The sequence below is a fragment of the Sebastes fasciatus genome, chromosome 6 (genome assembly GCF_043250625.1).
Source record: "Sebastes fasciatus isolate fSebFas1 chromosome 6, fSebFas1.pri, whole genome shotgun sequence".
In the NCBI taxonomy this organism is placed as follows: domain Eukaryota; kingdom Metazoa; phylum Chordata; class Actinopteri; order Perciformes; family Sebastidae; genus Sebastes; species Sebastes fasciatus.
This window is the reverse complement of record NC_133800.1, coordinates 6,800,502-6,821,830: the sequence shown is the minus strand read 5'-3', so window position 1 is coordinate 6,821,830 and position 21,329 is coordinate 6,800,502. Positions and strand designations below refer to the sequence as shown.

Here is a 21,329-nt window from a genome sequence, read left to right as displayed (position 1 = left end):
TGAGGAAAGTGCACAGAGAGTTCATCTCAAAGCATGTTAATTCATCCAGGATTTTCTAGTGAAATGGTGGTGGTGGGGGGTTGTGTGGTGGTGATGTGGGAAGAGAGGTTAGATATGATTAAATTAGATTAGATTAGAAGATCAGCTCCATGAATAGACTTGCATAATGTGAATTGATATATCTGTTCATCATTCAAAGCAGTATAATGAGACTGTGGGGTTACTTGTTCATTAAAATCCATCGATTCATTTAATAAATTGGATTTAAACGATTACAGTATGTATCGCAGCACCACATCACACACATATGGCAGCATTGGTGTGAAACCGCCGAGGGAGAGGCACTTGTAGCACATGAAGCACACATACACCCCCCACACCATCTAGCATTTTGCTAACATTTTCCTTTTCCTCTGCTGTCGTTCACATTAGCAAAGCACACTTTAGCAGCGAGACCCCGGCTAATAGGTTCAGACATCTCCTCGACACAAGGACTCTGTAAGACAACAGATTATTATCACTGAACACTGGCTTTTAAATGAAAGTAATACACCTTGAATAGGTCATCAGCATCGTAAGACTACAGGCTTAGGGGGGCTGTTAGACCGAATGTTATTCATTATGTTCATTATTGTTTGGGTATTTTTTTGGGGCTTGTAGTGCCGTGTGTGGCGTCACAGACCTTCATCACTGTGAGAAAATGTCAGCTATCATTAGCTTAAGATAATTGCAGGCCAGAGTTTCACACAGAGTCTCTCGTCTTCATTTTAGATGAATGAGAGAAAGTGTGGGCCGGAGTATGAACGCTGACAGGATGATCGTCATCTCTTACACTCAGCTACGTCTGAGTTTGACCTTTCACAAAGACAGCATGGACACACACGATTAGTCTCATCTAAATTAAGTTTCTATGTCACTACGAACCACATTACATCACAGCTTCTCTCTCTCTCTGACTTGTTTTCTCTGTTTTCTAAATCTACAGTCTGGTCTTTTTTGTGCTTTGTGTTCTCCACAGTTTGCTCTTGTTTTGTTCATATCATGAAAAGCCCACCTTTTCCGTGCTTGTGCTCATATATTTGGGTATCTGGAGTGCCTACAAACCACAAACTGTGAAATAAGACAACCACAGTCTGTTTTTTGTGGGCTGCCTCGATCGGAAAACATGTGATTCAACAAACCATTCAGATGTGGCTCCCCTTCCTATGTCACATGCAGATTCATTAGAATATATCGCCCATAACTTGAGAACTACCTTTGCAAAGGTCCATCCATCCATCTGCAACCGCTTATCCCGTTAGGGGTCGCGGGGGGGCTGGAGCCGATCCCAGCCGACATTGGGCGAAGGCGGGGTACACCCTGGACAGGTCGCCAGTCCATCACAGGGCTGACACATAGAGACAGACAACCATTCACACTCACATTCACACCTATGGGCAATTTAGAGTCAACAATTAACCTAACCTGCATGTCTTTGGACTGTGGGAGGAAACCGGAGTACCCAGAGAAAACCCACGCTAACACGGGGAGAACATGCAAACTCCACACAGAAGGGCCCCAAGCCAGATTTGAACCTGCAACCCTCTAGCTGTGAGGCGCCAGTGCTAACCACTGCACCACCGTGCAGCCCCACCTTTGCAAAGGTGAACCATATTTTTTGCGCAAGCCAATCAGAGCAGACTGGGCTTTTTCAGGAGGGGGGGCTCAAAGAGACAGGCAGTAAAACAGGGCGCTTCATACAGGTATATTCAGACAGACAGTATGATACAAATAATGTGTTTCTTGAACATTAAAGGACCAATTGGTAACAATTAGGGGGATCTACTGGCAGAAATGGAATATGATATTCGCTCCTCTCCACGGAGTCCGCCATGTTGCACCGCCATGTTTCTACAGTAGCCCAGAACGGACAAACCATACTCTGTTAACTTTTCCTGCTTGGGCCGGAGTCGATAATGTTACTCGTTGCCATCACCGCAGCTCTCTCTCTTGCTTCACCACTCACCTCCCTCCTACACACACACTCTACGCACTGCTGACTCTGCTCCAAATGACCTACACTACTCTTACAACAACTGGCTCTAGAGTGGGCCATTCTTTGCGTTTTTGCATCAGCCACCGTAGTTCTGCTACACGCTTGGCACACGGGAGAGCGTTCAATTTGTTGCAATCTGCAATCTTGCTGTTTAGATACTGCCAAATCCTAAACACTGCTCCTTTAAAGCATGTAAACATCTGCTAGTAGAAACCCAAAATACAAGTATGAACCCGGAAATGAGCATGATGTGTCCCCTTTAAAAGATGTCATTAATATACTTTGCTTTTGAATACAGCTGTATGTTTTAATGCTTTGGCTGTCTGTTTGGGTCTCTTGAAAGACCCAGATGGAGCATCACTGGTCAAGTATTAACTGAAGTGGCCATATTGTGAATATCTCTCCATACAGACAACAAGAGCCACACATAAACAACCAATCTTCGGTGGGAATGAAACTATTGTGCCTGCCGAAATAATGGAAACACCAAAATTATAGCATCAAATGTAAAAGAACTAAATTATTTTCTGATCTGATTATATGATTATCTTTGTGTGCTTGAGTTTAACAAACCGTGTTACCAACTAACTGATTACAGACAGTTTTTTCCAGACTGAATATAAAGATAGAAAGACTCTGAAGTTACTAATTGAGTTAGTTGTTTAGCTTTATCAATCTATCCGCTATCAACTGTTGCTTTAGAAAGACAGATCACAAAATCTTTTCCATGATTCCTCTATTAATGACAGAGAAGGCCACAATCACTATGATACACATCGGGTATTAACAGTAGTCCAGCATCAGTGCTGTCAGAAAACAGTTCCTCTCCTGTCAGCATTTGCTCTGAGGCAGAGGTCTACAGACGTTATAGAGACCTGTACCTCACAGGGGACTGAAGCTCCAATCACAAGCCGGCTTCTCTAACCTTTAAACCACTATACTGCCCTGTGATCCCTCACTGGCTTCCCACTCACAAACACAGCAAGTCACAATCCAGGTCATTGCAGGGGGTCTGCGTGTGTCCTTGTTTAAAGCTGAAGTAGGCGAGATTGGAGGTAAATATGATTTTAAAACGTTTTTTTTATAAAACGGTCGCTATATCGTGACAGTAGTACATGAAACAGGTAATTTGAAAAAAATCATGTGCCTCTGTGTCCTCCGGTGCTCCTAATGACATCTGCAAGATTTCAGAGACCGAAGAAAAACAAGCAGTAAGAGCTGATCTGAGGTCTGCTGTCCAGCTGCTGTCTATGAGAGCCGGCTGTCAATCATTCGCGAATTCTGACCAAACGGTCAAACTAGGCAGCGCCGATCAATTATGAATCAATATTATGTTATGTTAATGCCTATTTCTCAACTCAAATGTTTTCAGAATCATCTTGTAGTGCACAGTTTAGCTGTAAAATGAAGAAGTTTGTGACGCCGACGCCATTGTGAAATCTGGTGAAGGAACGCCAAGTTCTGGTCAAATGACCGGAGCACAGCCAATAGGAACACTCTCTCAACGAAATGACCTGTGATTGGTCAAAGTTGAAAAGTCAAAAGTAGATTTTTTAAAATCTGAAAGCAGAGCCATGAGGAGGTGCAGAAGTCTAGTTATCTCTCAGAACACTTGGATTACAATATGCTGAAAGGTTATTATGGAGTTTTTGCCCAATGATGCCAAAAATATACTGCCTACTGCCACTTTAATGTATCATCCCTTACAAAATAAGCACATGGGAAATATTAGATTAATTTCACATATGAAATTTCTATTTAAAAAAACACAAATGTGCTTGTGTGTATTTATCATGTCACTATTGTGTGTATTTATCAGGAACAATAAGGTTAATTTTCATCTGTCCAAATGTTTAAAGGCGCTCTATAAATATTTAACATTGTACAACGATTTATCAGATGTGAAATATGTTGTTTGCTTGATGTTTTATTTAAATATTTGTCGTGTTAGCTTCATTTCTTTCACAAGTGCCATTGTAATGTAATAACTGCACCTTACAATGAAACCAAACAATATTAGCCTATGTATGCAATTTGGCAGGTTAACATGACTTTTAACGAAATTATACGCAGTTATTATTAGTTCCTACACAGCCAAGCATATGCAGGCTAAGTGTCCTAGTACTGGTAAGAATGAGATGTTTTCACATGATTAAATTGACAGTAAATCCGCACGACTCAGTGTTTGTCAGTGATCATCTGATGTAGGCCTGTCTGTCTGTGTGTGTGTGTGTCTGTCTGTCTGTGCTGCTATAAAAGCTGCCCCCTCTCACGCAGCGCTGTTATTCCCTCCTCTGCTTCAGGAAACACAGTTTATACCGAGAGACGCTCTTCATCATGTCGGTGGCTCTGCGCACTCAGCTGCTCCTCTTCCTCATCTCCCTCTCATCCAGGATGGGGCTCAGTCGCTACATTGAGGTAAGACTGTTAATTGTTAATAAATAAAGACAATATAAAAAAAATTAAAGTCAAACAGGTTAAACAGATGTCTATAAAGTTTCTGAGACAACAGCTGGATCCTAAAGTTTTTGACGTATATATTTCTGTTATGTTTGAATCAGGACAACGAAGCTGCGGATGGATTATATTCTCTGCTCAGTTTGGACCAGAAGAGAGAATCAGAAGATTTTATTTTTCGCCGACCTCTCAGTAAGTGCTGCAGTAAACAGTGGCTTTATTCACTAGCTGACTGGCAAACCACAAGTGAACACTTAATTAAGTAATAATATATTTAAAAGTATGTTAAGTGATGAATTTAAAACATTCATTGCAAAGATGTTCATTGTATTCTAGTGTCCAGGCAGGTACTGTATTTTAATACCCCACACATCAATCAGTCAATTAATTGCTTAATCAATCCCTACATCTTTATTGTACATAATACTGCACCTGCAGTAATATAGGACACTCTTTTAGTATTTGGATGTAGTAAGAGCACACAGCAAAATGTCAGATATGAACACAGTGTCAATGTTTTATGAAAGTCTATTTCTAGCAGAATTAATGAACACTCCCCAAAGCCATATCAGCTCTTCAGTTTGAACAGAAAAAAAGCAACTATCCAGTCAACACTTATGAACACTTGAAGACTTGTGTTTGACCATAAAACTGACAATCATCACACTGTAACCAGATCATGACCATTTTTTTTAAAGATCACATTAAATCCTTGATGTTTACAGGTGGTCAGAAGCCTAGTGAAAGTGTTGTGTGTGAATCCCCTCTCTGTCATTGTGTGTGTGTGTGTGTGTGTGTGTGTGTGTGTGTGTGTGTGTGTGTGTGTGTGTGTGTGTGTCATTTGTAGGATGTTTGGACATGGTGGCCAGTGACGGATACTTCACCTTCGTGGCATCTCAACCACAGCTGGCCTGTGCTGCCTTCATCATCGCCGAGCCCAGTGAGGTCATCAGCCTGGAGCTGTCTGACGTCAACATCGACTGCAGCGCCGGAGACTTCATCAAGGTTGGCTCCACTCACCCACAAAGTGACACCCACACATCCCCCAGCCCCCTTTGTGGGTGGAAGACAGGAAGTTCATGGCTTTTTGCAATTTAAATTCTATTTCATCTTCCTCTGTTTGATTAAAATGGTGCCAAACAGGGTGTTTAAGGGCCAAACACCCCACTGGATCCTCTATGCATTGGTCACATTACTCAGAGCAAGTGTGGGAAGGCTTTAGTTGTGCAGCCAAGCCTGCCAGTTATATTGCAGTTTCCATTTCACGTGGGCCGAAGTGGTAAAAGCCATGGCAGAAAGAAACTTTATAACACTGAGTGGGGTTACAGGCTGGGTTGATCTGCACAGATCAGTCCCTTTTAGCAGAAGAAAGATTCCCAACAAACAAACAAACAGCCCACATCTTTATTTTCGTACACACTATCTGCATAAATGAGATTTCATTTAATGCAATAAATTCATGTTAGATTATGTAATTCAATATACTGCACAACACATCAGTTTTAAACTGTATTGGACTGATAGCCTTAGAAAAGACACCTAAAGTAGAGTAATGTTGCCTTATCTTAACTTATTTTTTTATATTTAAAGACTACTAAAGTATCTTGAATCTGCTGTTAAATAATGTTTAATAAAAAAACACATGGGACACATTCCCCTTTTTTTGTGACACTCAGCAAGACTTTCAACAGCATAGTTTTTTCCTGCCTTTTCCTACAAATGTCCAGCAACATGTGACACATGTCTCAATTTCCGCTCCAGTCTTTTCAAAATAAATCTACTTAGTTAGGTTTAGGAATAGATCAATTTGGTTAGGCTTAGACAACAAAACTACTTAATTAGGTTTAGGAAAAGATCGTTGTTTGGCTTAAAATAATTCTGGAAGTGCTGTGAGTACGGAAGTTACGTGACAAATAAATCAACATTGACTTCTAGTTTCACACATGACACGAACACCGGTCTCCTCGGCTCCACCACGACCTCCTCCCTATGTGGCGTTTGCTGCTCTTTATACTTCCCGGTTCACACTCACGTGGATTACATAAGAACTGATTTCGTGCTGACCATCACAAAAAAAATGGGAAATTTGTGTTTATGTACACAAATCAATATATTAAATTTTGTGACTCTTTCATGAACTGCTGTGCGACTGAGCTGGACACTAGCGTATTGATCAACTAATTCATTTTACAGCAAAACTGATGTACTTTTTTATATTTCACGTCAGCAACCACATGTTCATCCTATGGCAAATTTAGCTGAACACATTTTTTAGCTGCCCGATCCCCTTCATGTTCACATCCTACTTTATGTACACAGAAAAAGTCCCACTAATGGTATTTTTGTGTCTCCTTTTCCATACTTAGCATAACACCTTCTACAATTTCCTATTCTAACTATTAAGATCATTCTTATTGTCAATGATTACTCCATATTGTGTATGCAAAGGGGCAGTGAAGTGGTGCTGGAATAACTAATCTATGGATCATTTTTGTCTCTCAACACTTAACTGATGCTTAGCCTCAAGTAACATAAAGAATATGTTGTACTGAAATAAAGAAACTATGATTTTCCTCCTACAGATGTTTGACGGCTGGGTCCTGAAGGGGGAGAGGTTCCCCAGCAGGCAGGACCACCAGCTCCCTCTACACCAGCGCTACACGGACTACTGCTCCTCCTCGGCACCAGGAGCCACGAGCCGATCCTCCCAGAACGTCGCCATGGTCTTTTTTCGCATTCAAAACCCCGACAGTGGCTTCACCCTCTCTGTCAAAAAGCTACACAACCCCTTCCGTGAGTCCTGCTGCACGTCCTTGAAGTCACTTGAGGGCTAAAAAGACTAAAAGCAAAATAAACAGAAACAACATCCAAAAATAAATAAATTTAACAACAAAAAAACAAAAAATCATAAGAAAAAAAAATTAAACTAGCTCCAAGGCCTTGCATCTTGTGTTGTTTATTTTTTGTTTTAAAAGCAGGGCTAGACACATGTGTGCATGCATGTGTGCTCTTCCTGGACATTTGCGCCTGGTCGAGCATTAATCAAGGCCGAGAGCGACAGGAAGAGATTGAATGAGAGGCATGCACCTGTTTTCCAGCTGCTTGACAAACACGGTGTTAACACTGTGTCAAGCAACATAACAATCACAGTGTGGCTGTAAGACAAAGACGGACAGAGAAAGAGCACTGACACAGAGTTTGAATGGATTATCTGTAAAACAGCATAAATCTCAGGCCAGTTTGTGAGGTTTTATTCATATGTTGACCATTAACTGCAGCTGTCCACAACACTGGTCCTTTGTTTCATCTGATCCCAAGTCAACAAGGTGACGCCAGTTGGCTAAAACTGGCCATAAAACGGCATATCTCTGCAACAATGTGATATACTTATATCACATAAATTAGCAACAGCAAAAATGCCCTTCAACATGTGCAGACTCTAATTAATAACAAATATTTCACCTGATTTTGACAAGATTTATCAAAAATAAAAGTCGATTTTACTTATATTCATTCTGCTCCTTTGTATGTGAGTGACAGTTACCAACCTACACATTGCACAACAGTTAAGAAGTCATTAATCTTCAAATCTTGCAGAACAAATAACACTCGATAAGATTTATTATAACATTCTCGCCTCAGCTTTGATTGGCGCGGCTTCTTCGCCACAAAACTGTTTCTAAATTAACAACATGCCCGCCGGAGTAAACTGTTCCGACTCCTGTTGGTGCCCGTTTAGTCTACCATACTGTTATCAATTCAAAGTTCATTATTTTCTTATCTTTGTCATCAGAACTGTAATTGGATTTCCATGCTCAGCCCTAATTGTGTCCCCTCCCCGCAGTCAGCCTTGATCATGTCCAATTTGTGACATGAGGTGTCAGTAATGAGTTTCTCTCCTCCTGTGTGTGTGTGTGTGTGTGTGTGTGTGTGTGTGTGTGTGTGTGTGTGTGTGTGTGTTTGTGTGCAGCCTGTAACATCATGTCTCAGAGTCCAGAGGGCAGCTTCACCATGGTGATGCCACACCAGCACAGGAACTGCAGCTTCTCCATCATCTACCCCGTGGAGATCCGACTGACAGATCTCAGCCTGGGGCACGCCAAAAGCAATGAGCTCACCCCAAAGGTGAGACACACACACACATACACACACACACAAACACATACACACACACACACACACACACACACACACACACACACACACACACACACACACACACACAAACATTCCCCTTTTTCTGTTAAAGAAACCTCTCATTGATGTTTGTCTTTGTATCAGCCACACTAATCAGATGAACTTTATGCTATTAAAGCTTGAAATAGTCTTATTTCCATTTAGTAAAGGTCACAATTAAGATCTATCAGGCTCCAGTCAAATCTGACTCCATTTACTTAAGCATGAACCCTAATCAGAGGGGAAACACTTGTTCAAGTTGCCTGGTTCCAGACCTTTTAATGGCTTAGTAGGCATGAGAAGTAGGATGTCATCTTCCCATATGTCTTTTCTACCTAAATATCGCCATGAAAATAGCATCAGAAAAAAAAGCACGTAAGAGATCGGTGCAGCTGTACAGGTTTTTGTCCACTGAAGTGAAACAAAATGACATAATCAGTCTGATTACTGTCAGGTTGTAGTTCCAGTATAATCTAGATCATGATCATATCATCATTGGTTTATGTAGAGTCCTTATTTTGAAATAGCTTGTGCATGGTGAGCATTATGCGGGAACGTTATTTACAAATATTTCGGTATTTACATTTTTTTTTTTTTTCTGAATTACTGTATTCAGCGGTGGGCAACTGCGGGTCTAAGAAGTGAAGTGCTTTAAACTTGCATTCTTTCAAATAGCCAGCAGGGGGCGACTCCTCTGGTTGTTAGATTGTATAGAAGTTTATGAGAAAATGAGCCTACTTCTCACTTGATTTATTACCTCAGTAAACATTGTAAACATGAGTTTATGGTCTCATTCGCTAGTTTCAAGTCTTCTTTAATACGGCATGATGTTCATTTAATAAGTTCTGGTCCCATTTAGAGTCAAATAGATGATAAAGCAGGGTATGCTTCAGGGCGTCCAGTCTGGGAGTTGTCTTTATTTTCGTCTTACAACTTTAACCCTTTCACAGTGTGTTTTCAATTCATGAAAGTTAATTATAACCTTTTTGGTCGCCTAGAAATGTCTCAGCGTTCGGTTGTACTTAGCTCCACCCTCTCGTGTCACTTCTGGTTGCAAAAGACCAACATGGCGATGGCCAAATACAAAGATGGCGACAGCCAAAATGCCGAACTCAAGGCTTCAAAAAACAGCAGTCCATAAACCAATGGGTGACGTCACAATGACTATGTCCACTTCTTATAAACAGTCTTAATTATTTAATTATTAATTATTTAATTATTAATTTAAAGTGTTTTCATAAATACTCATTAAGTAAGGTGACTTTATAGTGACCCTAATACATTTTAAATATTAAAATTGTATTCATTGATGTAAGATTTTTGTATATTTTCCTAATCTTAAAGGAATAGTTCAACATTTTGGAAATATGTTTATTTGCTTTCTTTCTCTTTCTGTATCCGTTAAATGTGAAGCTACAGCCAGGAGACAGTTAGCGTATAGTTTAGCGCAAAGACTTGAAGCAGAGGAAAAACAGCTAGCCTGTATCTGTCTGCCTTCTGACTCTAGCTACATATTTTATGTTACCACGTGAGGGTTGTATCCATCTTCTTATCTAACTCTTGGCAAGAAAGTGAATACACATATTTCCCAAAATGTCAAATTATTCCTTTGACAAATTAACTTTATTTTTAGAGAGTTGTCCTAAATCAATGTTCTGTTTGGCAAATAGTGTGCAGACCCACACTGGTGTTTGAGTGATTCTGTGTTGTTGAGCTCTAACAGGTGCAACAAAGTCTAATTAGACGTCCAAGACAAAAGGTCTCATTATACAAAGTGAAAACACCTGTGTGAGTGCACAGTGGCTTTGTAGGAGCTTCGACCAGCTGCTCTCATGAGCAAAACCCAGCATTAAACATTACAGTTTGTAACTGAATGTCTGATAAATATGTTGGGCAGCTTCTGATGTTTAATGTAAATCAGTTTAAATTGTGGAAAAGGAAGATGCTCGAGTCAAATGTGACAATGTGTAAGGGGTCGCTTCTGCCGTGTCGAGTCTGCAGCTCCCCTCTGCTTTACGGAGCTTTAACGCAGCTCATTGTTAAATGGTAAATATTCACCTAATGGTTCAAAGGCAGTTATGAAAACTTTCAGTAATAAACAGCATATGAAATCCAAATCTGTCTTTAAGTTGGAGAAAGACAGAAATGATGTAAATCATGTTGATAAAAGACTGAACCAAACAAAATGACTCCTGAAGATGTTGGCAGCTGGTCTGACACTGGCTGCCAGACTGCTGACATTATGATAAACTGCAAGTACTGCGTTTGCTGAGCCAAATACAATAATCTGACATTTGTAATCAAATGTTGAGGAAAGTTGTAAGTGTAAGGTGATTTGTATAAACAGTTTTAAAGGCAAACAGCTGCATGTAATCATGTTTTATGTAAAAAAAAGTATGTGAGGGAGAGCATGGATAGAAAACACGATGGACCGACATTAGGAGTGGATTCTTGTAAACAAACACTTTACTTTCAGTATTTCTCACCAACACATTGAGACCTGACAAATGTGTTGAATGTATTTTCATGCTGCTGCACCAGTGACACCCATGGACGAAGGCATTATGATTTCAGGTTGTCCGTCCGTCCCCTCCTTGTTGAAGCGATATCTCAGCAACGCATGGAGGGAATTTCTCAAATTTGGCACAAACATCCACTTGGACTCAAGGATGAACTGATTAGACTTTGGTGGTCCAAGGTCACTGGAAAAAACATGTTTTTGGCCATAACTCAAGAATTATGACCATTTCACACAAAGGTCTAACAGGATAAAATTATGAAGTGATGATATTTAGGACAAACATGGATGTAAACTGCACCTTGACTGGTTGGCGGAGGCACACAACCGTGAGGCGGTAATTCTAGTCCTCATTACAAACAAAACCGGGACCTGCTCATCAACACATTGCTCCCTAGCGCCCCGGGTGGTCAAAAATTCCGCAGGTGACCTTTAGTATGGCATTTTAATACGCAGAGTTAATGAGTTAACTGTTTGCTTTAGCTGCACCTCATCACCAGAATATGTTGTTGTTTATTTCTTTCTACAGAGGCAGATGTGGGCTGGCTGTTCGGGGTCAGGTGACTATGTGGAGCTACTAGGGGGGAATGGAGTGGACACCTCTATGATGTTCCCTGTAGCGGACCTCTGTTTCTCCCTCACTGGGCTCGGTGAGTCTGACACCGTTCTCTGTCCCTCCACTGACAATCTGTCATTTTCACTGTAACGGCAGGAAATCTGACTTCTTGTACTGGACAATGACTCTATTCTACTCTACTCTACTCTACTCTACTCTACTACACTCTACTCTACTCTACTCTACTCTACTCTACTCTACTCTACTCTACTCTACTGTACTGTACTATACTATACTATACTATACTATACTGTACTGTACTGTACTGTACTGTACTGTACTGTACTGTACTGTACTATACTATAATATACTATACTATAATATACTATACTTTACTTTACTATACTATACTATACTATACTATACTATACTATACTGTACTGTACTGTACTATACTATACTATACTATACTATACTATACTATACTATTATACTTTACTACACTATACTATACTGTACTGTATTATACTATACTGTTATACTACTATACTATACTATACTTTACTATATTATACTATTATACTATACTATACTATACTATATTATACTATTATACTATACTATACTATACTGTACTGTACTATACTATACTATACTTTACTATATTATACTATTATACTATTATACTATACTGTACTATATTATACTATACTATACTAGACTATACTGTACTGTACTGTACTGTACTGTACTATACTATACTATTTTACTATACTATACTATACTAGACTATTACACTATACTAGACTATACTAGACTTTACTATACTGTACTGTACTGTACTATACTATATTATACTATACTATTATACTACTGTACTTTACTATACTATAATATACTATGCTACTAAGTGATTCAAGACCTCTCCGCGACATACTATACTATATATATTTGCTATGCTATGCTATGCTATGCTCACTATTTTTTGTTTTAACTAATATTGTTTCCCTGAAAATTACCCTGATTTTTTTAACAGTTTGGCACATTTCACCATGTGTATTAGCATAACATTTAAACTAATTTCTAGCTGCATATTATGATCAAACACATCAAATCACAGTGTTACAGCAGCAGGGTCCTCTCATGGTGAGGACAGTTCAGAATGTGCTTCCAATAATGATGATGCTGCAGATTAGTCCTTCAAAATGATTAAATAAAAGGCCATCCCCCATGGTAAAATATTTGCAATGTAAATTGTATTTTACAACTTGATTTTCACCTGATTTTAATATTAGAAAAATAAACACCAATACACTCCCATATTTTCTGGGGAAAAAAATCCACAAATGGATCAAGGATCTTTTATTAACACTGGAATGAGCAATTCCTACATTTTGATTTACAATATGCTATAACATACATCTATACTATATCATACTATCTTTATTGGTTTACCGTGATCTGGGTGGATTGATGCACTTCACACACCGAACAGAGAGACATACACTTGTCATAGCCAGGCTACGAAGGGCTGGCTAGAGAACAAGAATGCTCTACATGTGGTCCAGTGTAAATTATCTGTTTTTTCTCTCTGGCCCTTCAGCCCAGATGAAGATCGGTTGTGATAACTCGGTAGTGAGGCTGGTGTCCAGTGGGAACTATATCAACCGTGTTTCCTTCCAGTACCGACTACTGGAACAGCGTGAGCTCCCCAAGACCCGGGAAAACGCTCTGGAAAACTTCTGCTCTGTGGAATGAGATCACACACACACACACAATCACACAGTCATCCATCTCTCTGTAAATACACCAGTTTGACTAATGCCGTCAATACATATTTTGTATTGTTTTTGCCAAATATTTTATTTAGAGTACTAATTATGTTGGCTTTGATCACAGAATATTTATTTGAATTAAATCTAATTCGTGGAGGATTTAATCATTTTCTTTTTACTCGTTTGTCAAGAAAATCTGTAACACATTATATTTCTTGGCACCAGCATTAATCTCAAACCTTCCTTCAGTTTATATCGGTTTCAGTATTCTTCGGGAGGTTTTACATCTGTGCTGTCTCTTGTGTTTATAATGCCTTGACAATTTAAAAATAAATATGACTTGCATGATAAAGCACATTTTTAATGTTCTGCTTTTGTGAGTCACTCTGTTTTTATGAGCGTTCTTCCATTTCATTATAGAAGTGCATGCTCACTTGGTGTTTGTTTTATTGGTATGCTTCTGCAGGATCCATCCATTCTACCCATAGACACAGATCTGAGAACGTGGGAATGTTCTTTAGTCTAGTCCAGCGCTAAATACGCAACGTATTCGTATACAATGGCTCGTATGATATCTTACGAAAGAGTTATTCCTCCTTTTTCATACATTGTTTTCCTACGAATGTGCAGCAACACGTGTCAATTTCCGCTCGTTACATGCATACAGTCTTTTCAAAATAAACTTCCGTCTTCAGGTTTAGGCAAGAAACTACTTAGTTAGGTTTAGGAAAAGATCGAATTGGTTAGATTTAGGCAAGAAAGCTACTTAGTTAGGTTTAGGAAAAGATTGACTTGGTTAAGTTTAGGCAAGAAAACTACTTAGATGGTTTAGGAAAAGATCGACTTGATTAGATTTAGGCAAGAAAGCTACTTAGTTAGGTTTAGGAAAAGATCGACTTGGTTAGGTTTAGGCAACAAAACTACTTAGTTAGGTTTTGGGAAAGATTGTGGTTTGGCTTAAAATAACTCTGGAAGTGGCGTTACTTAAGTACAGAAGTTATGTGACAAATAAATCCAAGATGACTTCGGGTTTCACACGGGACACAAACATCGATATCCTGGGCAAAAGTTTGGTATTGTCTTTGCCTTTGTCCGTCACTCTTTGTCCCCTTCCCGCCGTCCGAGTGCACTGGTAAATAACGTGAAACCACACCCCTGTGCCAATTACTGGAGGCGATATTAACCAAAAAGAATGTGTGCAGCCTAAACACAGACTAAATACACATTTTGGCTCCTACAATGATGATCGTAATCATAGTCATGTTTTTTTTTTTTAAAAAGAAAGGAAGGAGAAGAAAGAGGGGCGAATAAGTTGGTCACCTTGACGACATATAAATAATCAAACAGGAAACAGAAAAGCACTCAAGAATAGTTGTTTGTATTTAAGCAGACAAACAACAACAACAACAACAACTAAAGAGCAGACAGACATAGAACAGAGACATAAAAAAAATATAACAATAATAATAATTCCTTCTTTAACTGTGTAAGATAGCCCTGTGATAGACTGGTGACCTGTCCAGGGTGTACCCTGCCTTCGCCCAATGTCAGCTGGGATCGCCCCCCCAACCCAATCCTGAATAGGATAAGCGGTTAAAGATAATGGATGGATGAACTACAGTATGTAAGACGGGGTATATGGGTAAGGGGTGGGATTGTAATATAAAGATGATAATAGTAATGGGGTGGTATTTAGCACCCCAGCAGATTGAGGTCAGATATGAGAAATGTTGTTTGAATTCCATGATTTGATTATGATGTTTGGCAGAGGCTAGCTCTAGTGATATATGTTCTGAGAGGAGGTTCAGCCATTGTTTTATGGAGAGCAGGTGTCTGGATTTCCGGTTGAGGAGAATAGTTTTCTTGGCGAGAGTAAAGATGTATTGCTTGTTATTATCAATCTTGACAGGTCACAGAGAAATGAGAAGATAGTGGAATGTTACATTCCAGAAACTCTGAAAGTTTAGTTGTAGCCTCTTTCCAAAAACTTTGAAACGGAGGGGCTGGGGCAGGACCAGAAGGCATGTATGTAATTGTCGTGGTTGCCAAGTTCACACTGTGTGCAGTACTGTGAATCCCATTGCGTGCATTTTGTGGTCTGTGTGAAGTGTGTGGTCTACTGTATTGGATCAGTTGTAGATTAATATTTCTGGACATTTGAAAGGTGGATTTACAGATTTGTGTCCAGAAGTTGTTATCTGAATTGATATTGAGGTCCTTTTCCTACTTTCCTATTGGTAATGATATAGTGGGGTCTGATGTAGATAAGATTTTATAAAGTTTGGAGAGTCATTTCGGGGTATTTGTAGTGATATTTTTTTTTATTAATGGAGATGTACTCAGTTAGGGTTATTAATTATTTTGATTTTTGCTTTGGTAGAGTTCCTTATTTGGATATAGCCTGCTGTAAACACTGTTCTTTGCCTATGCTGCATTTATCTTAACTGTTTGAAGGATGATAGCAAGTTATTTGTAAAGAGATAGTGGAGGTGCGCTAGACAGGAGATTCAAATCTTGTTTGTTATTTTACCCAGGCCGGCGACACCACATTGGTCCAGACTGGAATATCTCAGCAACTATTGGATTGGAATTATATTTTGTACGGACAGGATGAATTTTAATGACTTTAGTAATCCCCTGACTTTTCCTCTAGTGCCACCATAAAGTTGACATTTGTGATTTTAACACTTTTATCTCTACAATAATTGGATGGATTGCCATGACATGTGGTACAGACATTCATGTCCCCCTCAGGGTAAATTGTAATAACTTAACTTTTCATCTAACAGAATCATCAGGTCCACATTTTTATTGGTCCAATACTTTGTTTTATGACCAAATAACTGCAAAACTACCGACATTCCCGTCAGCCTCAACTGCACTTTGTGTTTAGTGCTAATTAGCAAATCTTGTCAGGCCTACACACAACACTAAGATGGCGAATGTGGTAAACATTATACCTGCTGAACATCAACATGTTAGCATTGCCATTGTGAGCATGTTAGCACACTAACATTTGCATTTAGCTCAAAGCACAACAGCCTCACAGAGCCGCTAGCATGGCTGTGGACTTTTGCTGCCCTTCATCAGCAGTGAATGGTTTTGATAAATACTATATGGTATGGTAAAATCACTAATGTCATACTGCTATTTGGACATTGAGTAGGTGACCTTGCCAATGAAGAGTATGTTTCTGTGGCTGATGCTATAAAGTGAGTTGCTTCCACAGTGTTAACACATAAATATTCATGCACAAACACCTTAAACCAAGACCTCAGAAGAATAAAGTCTAATCATAGATCAAACGCTTTCAGTGTGGTCATAGATGATGTCATTGCTATACCCTGCAATGACACATGTGTGTACATGTACAATGTAAATGCGTAAGTGTATTCCAGTGTATTAAAATATTTCCTTGGCAATCAGTATTAAGCAATGACGCATGCATTTCTCTTCGTTTTTGTAATCCAATCTGTTCCAGAGACAAACTCTGAAATAGCTTTCATAGTGGCTGATCATGGCTCAAAAATCATAATTAAAAAGGCTTAATACCGAGAGCACAGAATAATACGCCACAATGTTCTAAAACTGTGAGAATACAGGTTTGCTTGTGACCCCACTCCATCACGGCCCTAATCTCTCACACACTGTACTGCTGAGGATCCTCAGTCTGAATGAATGTGCAGCTCTTAATGGGATTATCCCACAAGCCTCAGTGCTCTTATTCCCCTCGACTTCCCTCTAACTGGCTCGCTTTTGATCTCCTCCTTACGTGGAATTAATCTCAAACCTGCTCGACCGTGATGATTCAATTAACCAGCGGATGTCTTTTTTTCGCTCGATGTGTTGCAATTTTCAGTCTTCATTAGGGAATGGAACGCACTTTGGATGCCATCAAAAGAGATAACGTCTGATTATTTGTTTCTAGCACTGGGCACAGCAGTCTTGAATACTCTGTGATGTATTTATAGTGGCCTGTGATTGTGGACTGGAAATTTGTTTGTCACTTTTCGGACCAAAAGGGGTCATAAGTTCTCGTGGATGAGATGTGACCCTGTACAGAAAGAGACATGCTTGCGTTATTAATAACATTGAAGTAACAGAAAGAGGAAATTATGTTTATTTAAGATATTATTCACACTGGACTGGTTAGTGAATTCTTCTGTTGCTGCTACTTGTGTAGCAATTATTCTTTCTCTCCCTTTCTTTTCCCAAAGAGCTGTTCTCCATCAGCGTATTGTGATTGTTTGCTTTGGGCTATCATAAAAATGAATTTACACTGTGGTGACATTAAAGTGGCACACGGTACAAGACGTTTCGTAGGGGATTCATTCAGTTTTTGCTCTTACAGGAAGGTCCCTTATTGCTTGTCCTCAACATCTCACCCTTGTATGACAGTGCCAGATGCATGGTAAGGTGGGATACACCGGTACATTTGTTGAACAAATTGAATAGCAATGATAAAACTGTTTTTGGACAAGTTGCAAAGCAAGATTCCCCTGATTAAAGAGAGAGAGAGTATTTTTGGGACATTTTAAGCCTTTATTATAGACAGTAGAGAGATGACAGGAAGTGAGAGAGAGAGAGTTGCAAGAAAACTGGACTTCATTGTGTGCATGATGGGCATCTTAACCCTGAAGCCACAGGGGCACCATTACAGGTTTTTATACCATGGTCTGGGTGAATAATCAATTCTGATTGGCTGCATGGTGTCCGATAATTCCTGATAATGGACACCTACTACTGTTTGTTCACGTTGCTAAATGAAGTGCTGGCTAAAAAAATATCTGAATATGTGTTTTCAGTGGCATAAGCAGTACAACTCCAGATGTTGTTATTGTAAAAATCAGGCTTTTTACAACCTGGATCATATTTTCATAGTTTTGGGGTTTTTTTTTTTTTTGGTTACGATAACATTTTATACACCAACTTATTTTGTGGACTACTTAAGGAAGCAATATAATCCATCTGTAATGAATGCTTACATTAATTTTTCAATGAAATTACTGCAAATGTGTGGATCTGTTACTTACTAGGAATGACTTTTAACACTTTTAACATTTACTTGTGTGACATGATTGATAGAATTATTTCAGCTCAATTCAATTCATTCTGCTAATGTTTGTGACTGTTTGGGATCCTTGCTATTGATATACCAAAACAAACTGAACCTTAAAAAAATCTGAAGTGATAATTATAAACTCAGAAAAAAAAGTTCAGAAACTTGTGTTTGGTGGATTATTTCTCTGTTGTTACAATGCTAATGGTCATTGTATTTTACATTGTTGGAAAGCCTGTTTATTTACCTTCACAATGATGTCCAACTTGTAAGGATCATGCATTTGTGGGATGAGCAGCACAGCTGATTATGTGGGTAGCGCCCAAGAAAAATTTGCCAAAATTCTCTGCCAATGGTAAACAGGGTATTCTCCTGTTGGTATTGACTCTTGTTTTGAGTTGTTTGATGGATTGGATGATTGAACTCTCTATCAGTAACAAGGAACAAACAAGACATATTGGCTATTTTACACTTTATTCATTTAATACACCGTCAGGAGCCTCAGTAGCGGTGGAAGATCCATACGCAGCCACAACAGCCTGGCACCTCCTCCTCATGCTGGTCACCAACCTGGTCACACGTTGCTGTGGGATGGCGTTCCATTCCTCAACCAGGATTCGTTGCAGGTCAGCCACAAATAAACAGGCTTTCCAACGATGCAAAATACAATGCCAATTAGCAATTGTAACAACAGAGAAATAATCGACCAAACACAAATTTCCAAACTTTTTTTTCTGAGTTTAGATACGTTTAATAGGAGTGTCCCTTTTGAAGAATGATAGAACTGTTTCCTCACATGAGTATAGATTTGCTTTTAGAATAACATCAGCTGTAGCTCATCAAAAAATGGTGATGATGGGAGAAATAAACTCCCTCTCTTTAATTTTGATGATCTACAGCATCTGCGGTTTGCAAACATACAACAGATCAAATTTTATTTTCTACAATCCAGCAAAAATAACAAACTCAAAATGTTTAAAGAACAATCAAGCATCGTGATCCTTTTACTGGACAGCTTGACTCATGTTGGAAGTTGGAGAGACCGGCAGCAAATAAACCCCCCACTGATATATAAATATATGCATTTTACATGCCTGATGGAAAGAGCAATAATTACTTCACAGCAAAACAAATAAAGATTGTAAGCATTTACATTCACAAATGAGCATTCATTGGCGTAAACACACGTGTGTTTATTGCTCAACATATTAGCTACCAGTTTATATGTGACCTCAGCTCTGTGCCTCTTTAAAGAGCATTAACTCAATCTACTTCACAAATTAACATCAGCAACTGACCCCAGAGCAAACAGATCACAACAAATTACATACGGTACATTTTCCCATACGCTACTTATACAGTATATGTAATGTATCAGAGTCTGTTATGACTTACTATCTTAGAAAATGTAGTTGTACTGAACTGCATGTGCTCAGAATCATTTTGGGGATTCTCAGCAGTTATATATAAACAATAACAATAATAGAAAATATGTCACATTTATCAATTTGATACAGCTCAGTTAATTGGCAACATGACAGTAATTGAGTGTCGGAATTTGCAGCTCTCTTTTCTCTTTGACGTGACTCATAGAAAGGACTGTATTTTTGACAGTGATTCAATTCTTAATTAGTAATATAGATTAAGAGTTCATTTAAAGTATGATGTTAAAATCAGTTTTTTAATGTAGGTTTATGGATGGATTTTCAAAATAATTCATATTTCACTTCCTGCTGTTGATGACATGAAGCAATATTAACCACAAACATCAGAGAGTGACGTACTCGAGTGCTGGGAACTGATACGGTTTACACACAGCCACAGAGGAGTTATGTTCTGAAACTGGAATGATTGCATAATGGTTAAACCCCAGTTGTTTTGTTTGGCCTTTTATTTTGCAGACCACATTACCTCAAGAGCGACTGAACAAAGGAATGTAAGTTTATTTGTATGCAGTCAGTCACTGTGTAATAAACCACTTTGAATAGAGAGCAGAGGTGATAATCAGCTGGGTGTGGTCTTGATCTGCTCTTTCACAATAGCACACCAGGTCAGTTGGTCATTTCTCGGCTATGACTTCACTTTCAGAAATGTCCATTAATTATATAATTACAATAAAATTACCCCAGTAAATCAAACTGTGACCCTTGGCTGCCACTGGGTTGTACACTTTAAATAATTGGTCTGCAGCTTTTAATGTAGCATTTTGTTATTTTAGTTAGTCATAGGTTTTATTTTGTACTCAACTAGATTATGATTACATTTGCCTGATTTATGTACAGGCAAAATTCAGTGCATATACACTCCTAAAACAAGTGACTGACAAAGTTTGAAATACCTAACCCTAGCACCACATGGAGCACTTACATTAAAACCAGTGCTGGAGGAATTACTCAGATCCTTTACTTAAGCAAAAGTACTAATACCACACTATGACAATACTCCACTACAAGTAAAAGTCTTGCATTGAAAATATTACTTACGTAAAAGTATATACTGTACGTATAATCAGGAAAATTTAACTAATGTATGAAAAGTAAAAGTACTCAATGCAGAAAAACCTCAAAATTATTAAAAACAAATTAAAATAATTAAAAGGAAAAGCAGCAAATTTTCACATTTGGAACCATGAATTGTTTTTATATTAAAAAAATGACTGAAGTGATTATCTAAATAGTTGCCAATTAATTTTTTTGTCACCCACTACTTGTTTCAGCTGTATTGTTCTTTTGGGTATTTTAATCTACATCAAA

The 21,329-nt window shown here is 38.7% G+C and overlaps 2 protein-coding genes across 2 annotated transcripts in view; one reads left to right on the top strand and one right to left on the bottom strand.

Moving 5' to 3' along the window:
- Nucleotides 1-4,250: 4,250 nt before the first annotated feature.
- LOC141768878 (poly [ADP-ribose] polymerase tankyrase-1-like) overlaps nt 4,251-21,329 on the bottom strand; it is a 106,722-nt gene continuing 89,643 nt past the window's right edge. The window contains exon 29 of the mRNA XM_074637345.1: nt 4,251-4,273. The gene's annotated coding sequence lies outside the window, so the exon portion shown is untranslated. The remainder of the gene's footprint in view (nt 4,274-21,329) is intronic.
- Nucleotides 4,298-13,869, top strand: LOC141768881 (corticotropin-releasing factor-binding protein-like). Its single transcript, XM_074637353.1, has 7 exons — nt 4,298-4,453; nt 4,597-4,684; nt 5,340-5,497; nt 7,075-7,285; nt 8,463-8,617; nt 11,716-11,836; nt 13,346-13,869. Exons 1-7 carry the CDS (start codon nt 4,373-4,375, stop codon nt 13,498-13,500), a joined length of 969 nt encoding a protein of 322 aa, XP_074493454.1. The 5' UTR covers nt 4,298-4,372; the 3' UTR covers nt 13,501-13,869.

What these genes read in the sequence shown, in the direction of transcription:
- LOC141768881 (XM_074637353.1), top strand. Translation starts at nt 4,373, where the DNA reads ATGTCGGTGGCTCTGCGCACTCAGCTGCTCCTCTTCCTCATCTCCCTC. An exon ending in AAAGCTACACAACCCCTTCC is followed by an intron (nt 7,286 to 8,462) that starts GTGAGTCCTGCT and finishes GTTTGTGTGCAG; the next exon opens with CCTGTAACATCATGTCTCAG. An exon ending in GCAATGAGCTCACCCCAAAG is followed by an intron (nt 8,618 to 11,715) that starts GTGAGACACACA and finishes TTCTTTCTACAG; the next exon opens with AGGCAGATGTGGGCTGGCTG.